Source organism: Phocoena phocoena, chromosome 5 (genome assembly GCF_963924675.1).
Source record: "Phocoena phocoena chromosome 5, mPhoPho1.1, whole genome shotgun sequence".
Lineage (NCBI taxonomy): Eukaryota > Metazoa > Chordata > Mammalia > Artiodactyla > Phocoenidae > Phocoena > Phocoena phocoena.
Window position 1 is genome coordinate 38,465,879 of NC_089223.1, and position 12,124 is coordinate 38,478,002.

The 12,124-nt window shown below is 37.0% G+C and overlaps 1 protein-coding gene across 1 annotated transcript in view; it reads left to right on the forward strand.

Moving 5' to 3' along the window:
* The window catches only part of WDFY3 (WD repeat and FYVE domain containing 3), a 174,108-nt gene that overhangs the window by 137,686 nt on the left and 24,298 nt on the right, over window positions 1-12,124 (forward strand). Inside the window, exons 49-53 of the mRNA XM_065878335.1 lie at window positions 4,994-5,048; window positions 5,307-5,426; window positions 7,273-7,390; window positions 8,445-8,551; window positions 10,077-10,230. Of these exons, the coding sequence (XP_065734407.1) occupies window positions 4,994-5,048; window positions 5,307-5,426; window positions 7,273-7,390; window positions 8,445-8,551; window positions 10,077-10,230 (554 nt within the window). The remainder of the gene's footprint in view (window positions 1-4,993; window positions 5,049-5,306; window positions 5,427-7,272; window positions 7,391-8,444; window positions 8,552-10,076; window positions 10,231-12,124) is intronic.

The following is a 12,124-nucleotide window of genomic DNA, read 5'->3' on the forward strand; positions in this document are numbered from 1 at the left end:
TATTTATAGGACATTCCATCCGAAAACAGCAGATTACACTTTCTTCTCAAGTGCACATGGAACATTCTCCAGGATAGATCACATCTTGGGTCACAAATCAAGCCTTGGTAAATGTAAGAAAATTGAAATCATATCAAGCATTTTTTCCGACCACAATGCTATGAGATTAGAAATAAATTACAGGGAAAAAACATAACACAGACACATGGAGGCTAAACAATACATTACTAAATAACCAAGAGATCACTGAAGAAATCAAAGAGGAAATCAAAAAATACCTGGAGTCCACTGACAACAAAAACACGATGATCCAAAACCTATGGGATGCAGCAAAAGCAGTTCTAAGACAGAAGTTTATAGCAATACAGTCCTACCTCAAGAAACGAGAAATATCTCAAATAAAAAATCTAACCTTACACCTGAAGCAACTAGAGAAAGAAGAACAAATTAAACCCAAAGTTAGGAGAAGGAAAGAAATCATAAAGATCAGAGCAGAAATAAATGAAATAGAAACAAAGAAAACAGTAGCAAAGATCAATAAAACTAAAAGCTGGTCCTTTGAGAAGATAAACAAAATTGATAAACCTTTAGCCAGACTCATCAGGAAAAAGAGGGAGAGGACTCAAATCAATAAACTTAGAAATGAAAAAGGAAAAGTTACAATGGATATTGCAGAAATACAAAGAATCATAAGAGACTACTGCAAGCAGCTCTATGCCAATAAAATGGACAACCTGGAAGAAATGGACAAATTCTTAGAAAGGTATAACCTTCCGAGACTGAACCAGGAAGAAATAGAAAATATGAACAGACCAATCACAAGTAATGAAATTGAAACTGTGATTTAAAATTTTCCAACAAACAAAAGTCCAGGACAAGATGGCTTCACAGGTGAATTCTGTCAAATATTTAGAGAAGAGCTAACACCCATCCTTCTTAAACTCTTCAAAAAAATTGCAGAGGAGGGAACACTCCCAAACTCATTCTACAAGGCCACCATCACCCTGATACCAAAACCAGACAAAGATACTACAAAAAAAAAAAAATTATAGACCAATATCCCTGATGAATATAGATGCAAAAATCCTTAACAGAATTCTAGCAAACAGAATCCATCAGCACATTAAAAGGATCATACACCATGATCAAGTGGGATTCATCCCAGGGATGTGAGAATTCTTCAATATATGCAAATCAATCAATGTGATACACTGTATTAACAAATTGAAGAATAAAAACCATATAATCATCTCAATAGACAAAGAAAAAGCTTTTGACAAAATTCAACACTCATTTATGATAAAAACTCTCCAGAAAGTGGGCATAGAGGGAACCTACCTCAACATAACAAAGGCCATATACGACAAACCCACAGCAAACATCATTCTCAATGGTGAAAAACTGAAAGCATTTCCTCTAAGATCAGGAACAAGACAAGGATGTCCACTCTCACCACTGTTATTCAACATCGTTTTGGAAGTCCTAGCCATGGCAATAAGAGAAGAAAAAGAAATTAAAGGAATACAAATTGGAAAAGAAGAAGTAAAACTGTCACTGTTTGCAGATGACATGAGAATACATACATACATAGAGAATCCTAAAGATGCCACCAGAAAATTGCTAGAGCTAATCAATGAATTCGGTAAAAGTTGCAGGATACAAAATTAATGCACAGAAATCTCTTGCATTCCTATACACTTAACAACAAAAGATCAGAAGGGGAAATTAAGGAAACAATCCCATTCACCACTGCAACAAAAAGAATAAAATACCTAGGAATAAACCTACCTAAGGAGGTAAAAGACCTGTACTCAGAAAACTGTAAGACACTGATGAAAGAAATCAAAGATGACACCAACAGATGTAGAGATATACCATGTTCTTGGATTGGAAGAATCAACATTGTGAAAATAGGTATACTACCCAAAGCAATCTGCAAATACAATGCAATCCCTATCAAGCTACCAATGGCATTTTTCACAGAACTAGAACAAAAAAATTCACAATTTGTATGGAAACACAAAGGCCCCGAATAGCCAAAGCAATCTTGAGAAAGCAAAATGGAGCTGGAGGAATCAGGCTCCCTGATCTCAGAGGATACTACAAAGCCACAGTAATCAAGACAGTATGGTACTGGCACAAAAACAGAAATGTAGATCAATGGAACAGGATAGAAAGCCCAGAGATAAAACCATGCACATACAGCCACCTTATCTTTGATAAAAGAGGCAAGAATATATAATGGAGAAAAGACAACCTCTTCAATAAGTGGTGCTGGGGAAACTGGACTACATGTAAAAGAATGAAATTAGAACACTCCCTAGCACCATACACAAAAATAAACTCAAAGTGGATTAAAGACCTAAATGTAAGACCAGACACTAGTAAACTCATAGAGGAAAGCATAGGAATAACAACACTCTTTGACATAAATCACAGCAAGATCTTTTTTGACCCACCTCCTAGAGTAATGGAAATAAAAATAAACAAATGGGACCTAGTGAAACTTAAAAGCTTTTGTACAGCAACGGAAACTGTAAACAAGATGAAAAGACAATGCTTAGAATCGGAGAAAATATTTGCAAACAAATCAGCAGACAAAGGATTAATCTCCAAAATATATAAGCCACTCATGCAGCTCAATATTAAAAAAACAAACAACCTAATCAAAAAATTGGGCAGAAGACCTAAATAGACATTTCTCCAAAGAAGACATACAGATGGCTAACAGACAAATGAAAAGCTGCTCAACATCACTAATTATTAAAGAAATGCAAATGAAAACTACAGTGAGGTATCACCTCACACCAGTTAGAATGGGCATCATCAGAAAATCTACAAACAAGAAAAGCTGCAGAGGGTGTGGAGAAAAGGGAACCCTCTTGCACTCTTGGTGGGAATGTAAATTGATACAGCCACTATGGAGGTTCCTGAAAATAGAACTACCATATGACCCAGCAATCCCACTACTGGGCATATACCTAGAGGAAACCTTAATTCAAAAAGACACATGCACCCAGTGTTCATTGCCACACTATTTTCAATAGCCAAGACATGGAAGCAAACTAAATGCCCATCAACAGACGAATGGATAAAGAAAATGTGGTACGTATATACAATGGAATATTACTCAGCCATAAAAAGAAATGAAATTGGGTCATTTGTAGAGACGTGGATGGACCTAGAGACTGTCATACAGAGTGAAGTAAGTCAGAAAGTGAAAAACAAATATTGTATATTAACGCATATATGTAGAATCTAGAAAAATGGTACAGATGAACCAGTGTGCAAAGCAGAAATAGAGACACAGATGTAGAGAACAAATGTATGGACACCAAGAGGGCAGAGCCGGGGTGGGTGGGATGAATTGGGAGATTGGGATGGACATATATACTCTAATATGTATAAAATAGATAACTAATAAGAACCTGCTGTATAAAAAAATAAATAAAATTCAAAAGAAAAAGAAGCAGTGCTTTGGGGCTACAAATTAATTATCACAACATGCAAGAAAATACCTTAAAACTTCTGGGGATTCTGTAATTTGTAAATAAAATTTTATTTCAATCTATGTGTCTAAATATATTAATTTGTGTATTTCTCTTTAACTTACTGCTTTTATTTTTCTTTAGCTGAGATTTACAAATGCTGCTTATATGCTTTTGTTAAGCTTAGAAACCTGTTCTATTCCTAATCGTTTGTGTTGCTGTTAAGATAAATATAGGAAGTGAAAGGCTCCCTTAAGCCTTTTTTCTAGTTGTAAGCAAATTGCTAGTACTTTTGCTTGCCTAGATAATCTTCAGCTTGCTATTTCATTGTTCTTACTACTGTCTGTGCTGAGTTGGCAGTTCTTGAAGAACTATTGAAAACTCAAAGACAAGAAGCAGAAATTCTTTCCCAACTTTAATCTTCTTTTCAATTGTTCCCTTTCCTATAATGTTGAGGAATGATCATAGCTCTTTTTCCAGGGAGAGTACCGTATGCATTCAATTTGCCTGCAGGGAAGAATTTATCTGGAAGTGAAAAGTGGTATCTGTACCTTTGACCTAGATATGTTTATGAACTAAAGTTTACAAATCTCTTAATTTCCTTTCAGACAATAAAATATATAGTTAAGTGCTTTCCTACTTGTTCAGTGATCAACTCACAATCTTCAGATTAATAATTATCAATATTATAACCTTAAGGTTTTATAGCATTCTAGAAAATCTGCTATAGAAAATGTTCTATAATTTTCTGAACAGCAGTGACTTTCCTGTCATAAAATATTTATATTTTCATTCACTTTTTCAACACCTCTTTTAGGAAATGTACTATGCACCTACTGTGTACAAAATATTATATACTCTTATCAGTTATTCCAATTTAATGTCTTTAGATCAGTTTATATAGAAATTATTGTAAAGGTTAGAAAGTTGAACTAGATCAATGTTTTTCAAACTCATTTTCTGTAACCCACAGTAAAAAATACTACATTGTGGGCTTCCCTGGTGGCGCAGTTGGTGAGAGTCCGCCTGCCAATGCAGGGGACATAGGTTCGTGCCCCGGTCCGGGAGGATCCCACGTGCCGCGGAGCGGCTGGGCCCGTGGGCCATGGCCGCTGGGCCTGCACGTCCAGAGCCTGTGCTCTGCGATGGGAGGGGCCACAACAGTGAGAGGCCCGCGTAACGCAAAAAAAAAAAAAAAAAAAAATACTACATTGCATCCCAACACACACAAACTTAGTTACAAATAGTACAATAAAATTCACAGAAAAGATTTTTCCTTCCTGTATGTAGTGCCTTCCAATGTTTTCTATTTTCTTCAATTTGATTCTGTTATTTCATAATTCAAAATGCTGTTCACAACCCCCTAAACTGATTTCATGACCAACTAATAGGTTGTCCTCCATAGTTTGAAAAATTCGTGGACCATTGACTTAAAATTTTCAGCTTTGTAATTACACATATTTTTAAAGTTATGTTGCCTACAATTTATTATTTATCATTTTTAGATCTGGGTTGCTTAGCACTCTGGTTGGAGAGAAGTCTGTGACTCAGAGATGGGAGGTAAGTTCAATGAAAATGTAACCTTCCTTCGTAATTTGTAGCTAGAAAGTATAAGTCATACAGTTAAAAGTACTTTAATAATTTATAAAATATATACCATAGAAAAAAAGTTTTGTTTTTGTTTTTAAGGGAAAAAAATGCCTTATTCTGAAAACTGCAAGAAATTATCCTTTACCTCATTTTGCATATAAATTTTTAAAATTGAATGTAGCAGAAATATTTGATTGCTTTAAAATGAATCTATTTATCTTTCCCAAGAGAGGTGAAATCAGCAACTTTCAGTATTTGATGCACTTGAACACTTTGGCTGGCAGATCATATAATGACCTCATGCAGTATCCTGTCTTCCCCTGGATCCTTGCAGATTATGACTCAGAGGTAAATTTCAAATCATTTTGTGAAAGTGGAACACATTCTGGAAAGTAATTAAAAGATAATGCAATGGCTGAAATGATTTATATGCTTTATAGTTTAAGTTCTCAAAGGGGACTTACTCCCAAGAAGATGAGAAGAGCTTTAGCTTAGACTTGTACAAAGTTTGGATACTTGATGAACTTCTTGGATTCATGATATCTATTGAATTTCCTAAAGTGCTAATAAATTTGTATCCACTGGAGGATGTCACTGTCCTCTATACTGCAGCCAGCAGGAACAAATCTAATTGAGTCATTCCTCAGTTTTAAATTATTGCATAAATCATCATCACAATTTGGAGAGAATTTTAAAACCTCGGTATAGCACCTTTCACAAAGTAGCCGATACGTAGATCTCCCTCCTGTGCTTCGAGGACCGCTGTCCTGGGCTACCCCGTTCTCTCTCAGCAGCTCTGCCTGTGCTGCTCTCCCTGCCTGCACTTCTCCCCATGGCCGTGCCCATCTTCTCTCCCGCTGACAGGTTCCTCTGGCTAGCTGTATTTCATCCTGCAGGACACGCTCCAGTATACCTCCGGGGAGCCTTCTGTCATCTTCCTTCTTCCTCTGTTCCCACACTGCCTTGTAGCTGTATCATGCTGCTTTCTTTTACAGCATGTTGTAGTCATGATTTTTGTCTGACCGTACTCAACTGTGAGGTCCTTAAAAACAAAGACTATCTTACATAGCTCTTATGTTCCAACCTCTAGAGAAGGGGTCCCCAGCCCCCAGGATCTGATGCCTGATGATCTGAGGTGGAGCTGATGTAATAATAATAGAAGTAAAGTGCACAATAAATGTAATGCGCTTGAATCATCCCCAAACCATCCTCCCCCGCCCCCCGGGCCTTGGAAAAATTGTCTTCCATGAAAACGGTCCCTGGTGCTAAAAAGGTTGGGGACCGCTGCTCTAGAGCAATGCCCGGTTCTTAGTAAATACTTTAATCTTTGTTGAAATAACCAAAAAAAGTATGAATGAGGTATTTTACATGTAGATTTTCAGAAGACAAATACTAACTTGACTTTTATATTGGTAATGTGGATCAGTTTCTCCTGTTCAAGACTTTTAAAATACAAGTTGGCAAAATTGGTGGGCCATGATGCCCTATAGAAATGACACAAATTATGTATCCCATGGGTATGTACTTCAAATTTCTACTTTTAAAACCCTGAGGAGGTAAATTTTGGTTTCCTTTTAAATACATGAATTAGGTCAGCTAGAAATGAGCTTTTAAAATAATCTCTGGTAGACTGAAAGAATCCATCTCATTTGGAGTCACTTGATCTGGTATGATGTTGTCTTTTGGAGGTGAACAAATTACTGAGTGCTCTAGTTTATTTCACTTCCCTTTCACCTCTAGGAAGAAAATGCTCAGAAGTGAAGTTGGAGTGAAATGGGGGAGAGGGGAAGAGAACAAAAAGGAGATTTGACCCAGTTATGTGGGTGACAGAGGATAAAGATGAATTGGAGCTTTTGTGTCCACAGTCTCCTGCTGTGCCCTTGCCAAGACTGGGAATGGTTTTCCCTCTTATTCCTCATCTCCAAACCTGGATCCTGAGTGCCTTCCTCTGTGAACACTTAATTTCCAAAACAGTTGTCTTCAAGCCAAACCAATTAACAAACTGCCATGTGCCTGTCCGTAAAATATGGATAACCAGTAGGTGCATGGCATTGTCTTGGAGTCCAGTTCTGCTGGTGTGACCCCATAGATACTAGCACATTTACAGATCATCATTGCTATAGCCACTGTGTCTACATTGGTGAGAATAGAGGATGTATAGTAATTTGGAATTGGGTTTCGTTTTGTATTTTAGGAGGTAGATCTTACTAATCCCAAGACATTTAGAAACCTGGCTAAGCCAATGGGAGCACAGACAGATGAACGATTAGCTCAGTATAAGAAGCGATATAAAGACTGGGAAGATCCTAATGGTAAGTAACTTTTCCTGTCATGGGACTTTGTACCCAAGTTTCAAAAGTAAGCCATTATTTAGTGGTCTGACGCCCTTCCATCTTTCCCCAGATTGCTTATATATTATTATATCTATATATGTTGCATATGCACACTTAATACACAACTATCAGAGTAGAAGAATGAGGTTTTGCATGCCAACTGATGGCCATGCTTAGAAGGCATTTTTTAGGTAGCTTGTCAGGTACTGGCAGAAAGCAAAGTATGTCTGCTTTGTCTAGGGTAGAAATTTCCCATCATAATATGCCATTATCTCTAATTGTATTTAGGCCAGAAACTAAACTTTCCTTTATTGACTCTTTTAATTTTTTTTATTGAAGTATAGTTGATTTACAGTGTTTCAGGTGTACAGCAAAGTGATTCAGTCATTCAGTTTTTTCAGATTGTTTTCCATTATAGGTTCTTTTAATTTTATTGAGGCACTTTTTAGAAACCTTTTGCATTAAAAAATTATAGTTGATTACCTTCTAAAATACTACAGTTTACCTACTTATGTTTTTTTATGTTTAATGTTTATCATGTATCCCCTTCAAACAGTCAAAACAAACAAAAGAGAAAAAAACTAAGCCTAACTATATTCCCTGTGTGGAATCCTTTCTTTTTCCTGCAAGGAGACTATGTAATAAAAATTGCATAATATTCGAAGACAACAATTTAGAGAAATTTATACTGTTGCAAAGCTAGAACCTAATAAAAAGTCGCTCATTATCTTGCTTTAGTCAAAGATGGTTTTCTATTAAGGATTACCTGTTACAGTTAGCCTCAAAACATGAATTGCTAGATGTGCTCAGTTTGGGGGAAAGGCACAGAATTATACTAAACTGGATAACTGCCAAATATATAAGTGAGAGGTTGCAGTGTCATCATAAAGTTTTCATGCTGCAAATGCCAGTGCTAATTGCACTTAGTGTCACAGTTATCACATACGTTAGCATTTTCAAGTCTTGATGAATGCCAATTTTATTTTTCATATTACTCTTTCATTTTCAATTATGCTTTAATTTTCTTGGCAAGGAGAAACTCCAGCCTACCACTATGGGACACACTATTCATCTGCAATGATTGTGGCTTCGTACCTAGTAAGGATGGAGCCCTTCACACAGATATTCCTAAGGCTACAGGTAAAACTCTTAAGTTTAGAATTTTTGCATTTTATTCAAGCCTTTTATTTAAGATTGTTGCTTTTTTCTTTAATGTTGTTACCTTGCCTGACAAGAAGCCCTGTGAAGTTTTTAGTCACAAAAGTAGTCAAAACATAGTGAAAGTGGAATTTCACTGGACCAAAATTGGTAAATAAACTAGAATTTGTTTACACTAAACAAGTGCCAGGATCCTTTAGTCAAATAAGCAAGTAACATGCTTTCCAGCCAGGTATATGGAATTCAGCCTTAACTGGTTGAATTCAACAAACATTTTAAAAAAGAGTAATACTGTCTAGCTCATTTGCTGTCTTCCGTATTATAATTGCCTTTCTCCACATTCTCTTTCATTTATTCAGCAAATATTTATTGAATACTTACTGTATTCCAGGCACTGATCTAGGTGCGTAGAGATATCAGTGAATAAAGACAAAAGTCCTGCCTTATGGAATTTATATATTTTAGTTGAGGGAGACAGACAAACAAAATAAGTATATTGTAAAATGTTTTAGAATGTGATAAGTGCTATCAGAAAAATGTAGGTCAGGGAAACGGAATGGAAAGTACGGGAATGGGAGGTGGAGGAGGACATGATGGTCAGAGTAGGTCTCCTTGAAAAGGTGGTATCTGAACAGAAACTTGAAGGAGGTGAGGGAGTTGCTGGTGCAGATATCTGGAGAAAGTATGTTCCAGGCAGAGAGAACGGCCTGTGAGGGGCCCTGAGTCAGGCATATCCCTGAGATGCCTGAGGAACAGCAAGGAAGCTGGTATGTCTGGAGCAGAGTGACTGCAGAGGAAAGCAATAGGGGATGAGGTTAGAGAGGTAGCAGGGGCCAGATGGTGGTAGACCTTGGTGGCCATTGTATGGACTTCAGCATTTTTACACAGTGAACTTCATTGTAAAGACAAACACACTGTATTCACTCAAACACAGCATAGGGAGTTGGATTGAGGAAGGGAGTGGTGTTATCTGTGAGGCTGTGTAAGCAAAAGAAACTTTTCTATTTAAATTGGTTTTATCAATCTATAACTTTTTGATCACCTTCCGAGTTCTCCACTTAATTCTCATTGGTGTGAGAACCTGAATGTCATGTTAATTTATAAAATTAGTCAAATACCTGTATAAACTGAATATTTCCAACTGTAGATGGCTACATTGGAATCTTTTTTTTAGGAGAGCATTATCAAACAATGGAGGAACTCCTCAATTTCCTTATAGTCTTGCCCTCTCTAAAAACTGATCTTTTTTTTTAATGACTTTTTAAAGTCTTTGTACCTGGATTTCACTTTGATACAGAGCAAGAGCACCCTTGGTAAGGAGTACCCCGAAAAGAATTAGATTAATTTTCTTTCTGTGATTATTTAAAATTTTGTGTATTTAACATAGGATGATGGGAAATTGAGTTGTCACCAAACATATTTACTTGGGTTTCAAGCCCTTGAACTTGGAAGCTGTGAGGTGGGAGTGGTTCTCTAACAGAAAGGTGCCTTCTCGTTCTGCCCACAGGGAGGCCATTTTGACCTGGCTGACCGGATGTTTCACAGTGTACGCGAGGCCTGGTATTCAGCATCAAAGCACAACATGGCAGATGTAAAGGAACTTATCCCAGAATTTTTTTACTTACCAGAATTCCTGTTCAATTCCAACAACTTTGATCTAGGTATGTAGCACTATGGCACTATCTTAGGATCGTTAGCCAGGAAAAGACCAACAGAAATAAGGCAGTTTTCTGACGATTGTCTGTAGTACACACTGACAAGAAAAGATTTTGTTTCCAGACCAAACTTGGATCCACTCACCCAACATGCAGCAAAGCCAATCTACTGACACTGGGTTGGTCATGGTGAAGGGAAAGGACAGCATTTATTGCAGAGCCAAGCAAGGAGAATGGGCAGCTCATGCTAAAAAGGCCTGAACTCCCCAGTGATGGCTTTCAGAGGAGGGTTTTTAAAAAGTGTGAGGGAGAGGATCACATGATATGCATTCAGCTTGTGCACAAGTCTACGATTGGTTGACAGTGAGGGTAACAGGGTGATGTTTCGGGAATATCAGTCATCAACCTTCTAGTTCCAGCTGGTCTAGGGTCTGTGTGCTGGTGTAGTTAACTTTGTCCACCTGGTGGGGGTTTTAGTATCTGCAAAACAGCTCAAGGACATGGCTCAGGATATTGTCTGTAGCCCTTGAGGAGGTACTAAAGATCCTTGACTTTGCTCTATGGCTAAACTAATATTATTTTGTCTTGCTTGAGTGTTTTCCTTTGTTTCTGCATTTTCTTACTTCTCTGATTAAATTTACTCTTTGGAACTTGGGGTAGGCCTAGGAGGCTAAAGCTTTTCTGCAAACAAGAGGGAGGGGACATGTTGGGGGGCATGGGAGTATTGTTCTTGGGAAGGCCTTGCAGGTTCCTGCTTGGTTTCTATTTCCTTGTGAGTTTAGCTGCTGCTAATTACAACTGGGTGTATGAGAGTAAATAAAACAAAGGAAAATAGATTTATGCCCCCAAATAAGCTGTTTCAAACCTATAGTTTTGGGAAAAATTAAGAATTAACAAATTACATCTAATGGTCAGAATATCATCATTTATTTCAGTGTAAACAAAGGTGAGGTGAAATTTTGTTTGAAAATTAATATGATTGAAACTCACAGCCAAGAGTGGCATATCCATATTTTTCATGTATTGTTTAAATCTTTTGTATTGCCTGAAGCATTCTCAACTTACATGCTAATAAAATTTAAAGTTAGAATTTCAGAATAACTTTAGGTAAATCCCTTTCTTCATCCTGTTAGGGTACTATTTTCTAGAAAAACAGAACCAAATCAACACTTATAAAAAGGAGAGAAGTTTCCTCGGTACTCTTCTCTCTTTATATTGTCCAGCAGTTTCAGGAAGTAGATTTGACCTTGGCTACAGTTTCTTGGAAGACAGTTTGCTGATCTATGTTTCTGAATATTTATTTTTAGGACATATCAAAATTCCGTTGTTTCACTTTAGAATATTAGTGCCAGATATTGTTCTGTTTTCATACTTTTTTCATGCTCTGTATCATACTGTATTTAAGAGTTCAACATATAAACCATTACTATACTACCTCATAAAATTCATTAATGGAAAATTCAAGGAATATTCATATCCAATATATTTGAGTGTTTTTTCTTTGTAATATAATTTTTATTTATTTAATTGTTCATCAGCAGCTTGAACCTTGTGAAATTGTAGGTCTAGGTGCAATAGGAAAGGCAGTAAGACTCTCAATAGCCCCAGCAAAAGGCCTGAAACTGAGTCTCATTACCTCTGATTGGGCCTGGAGCTCACCCTTGAGCAGCTAAAGACATCAAGTTCTAACACTTAGAGTCGAAGGGAGTGGCAGTTCCTCAAAGAAATAGAGTAGATGGTGAACAGGGAAAAACAACAAATGTGTGCACAGCATTTGAATATGAATTCACGTTAGTGTTTTATTATGTTCACTTATAATTCACCTTTGGAGAATGCTACTTTCTTCCCTAAGGACACCACTTTCAAAGAGACAGATAACGGAGAGGTGCAGAAAGAAAGA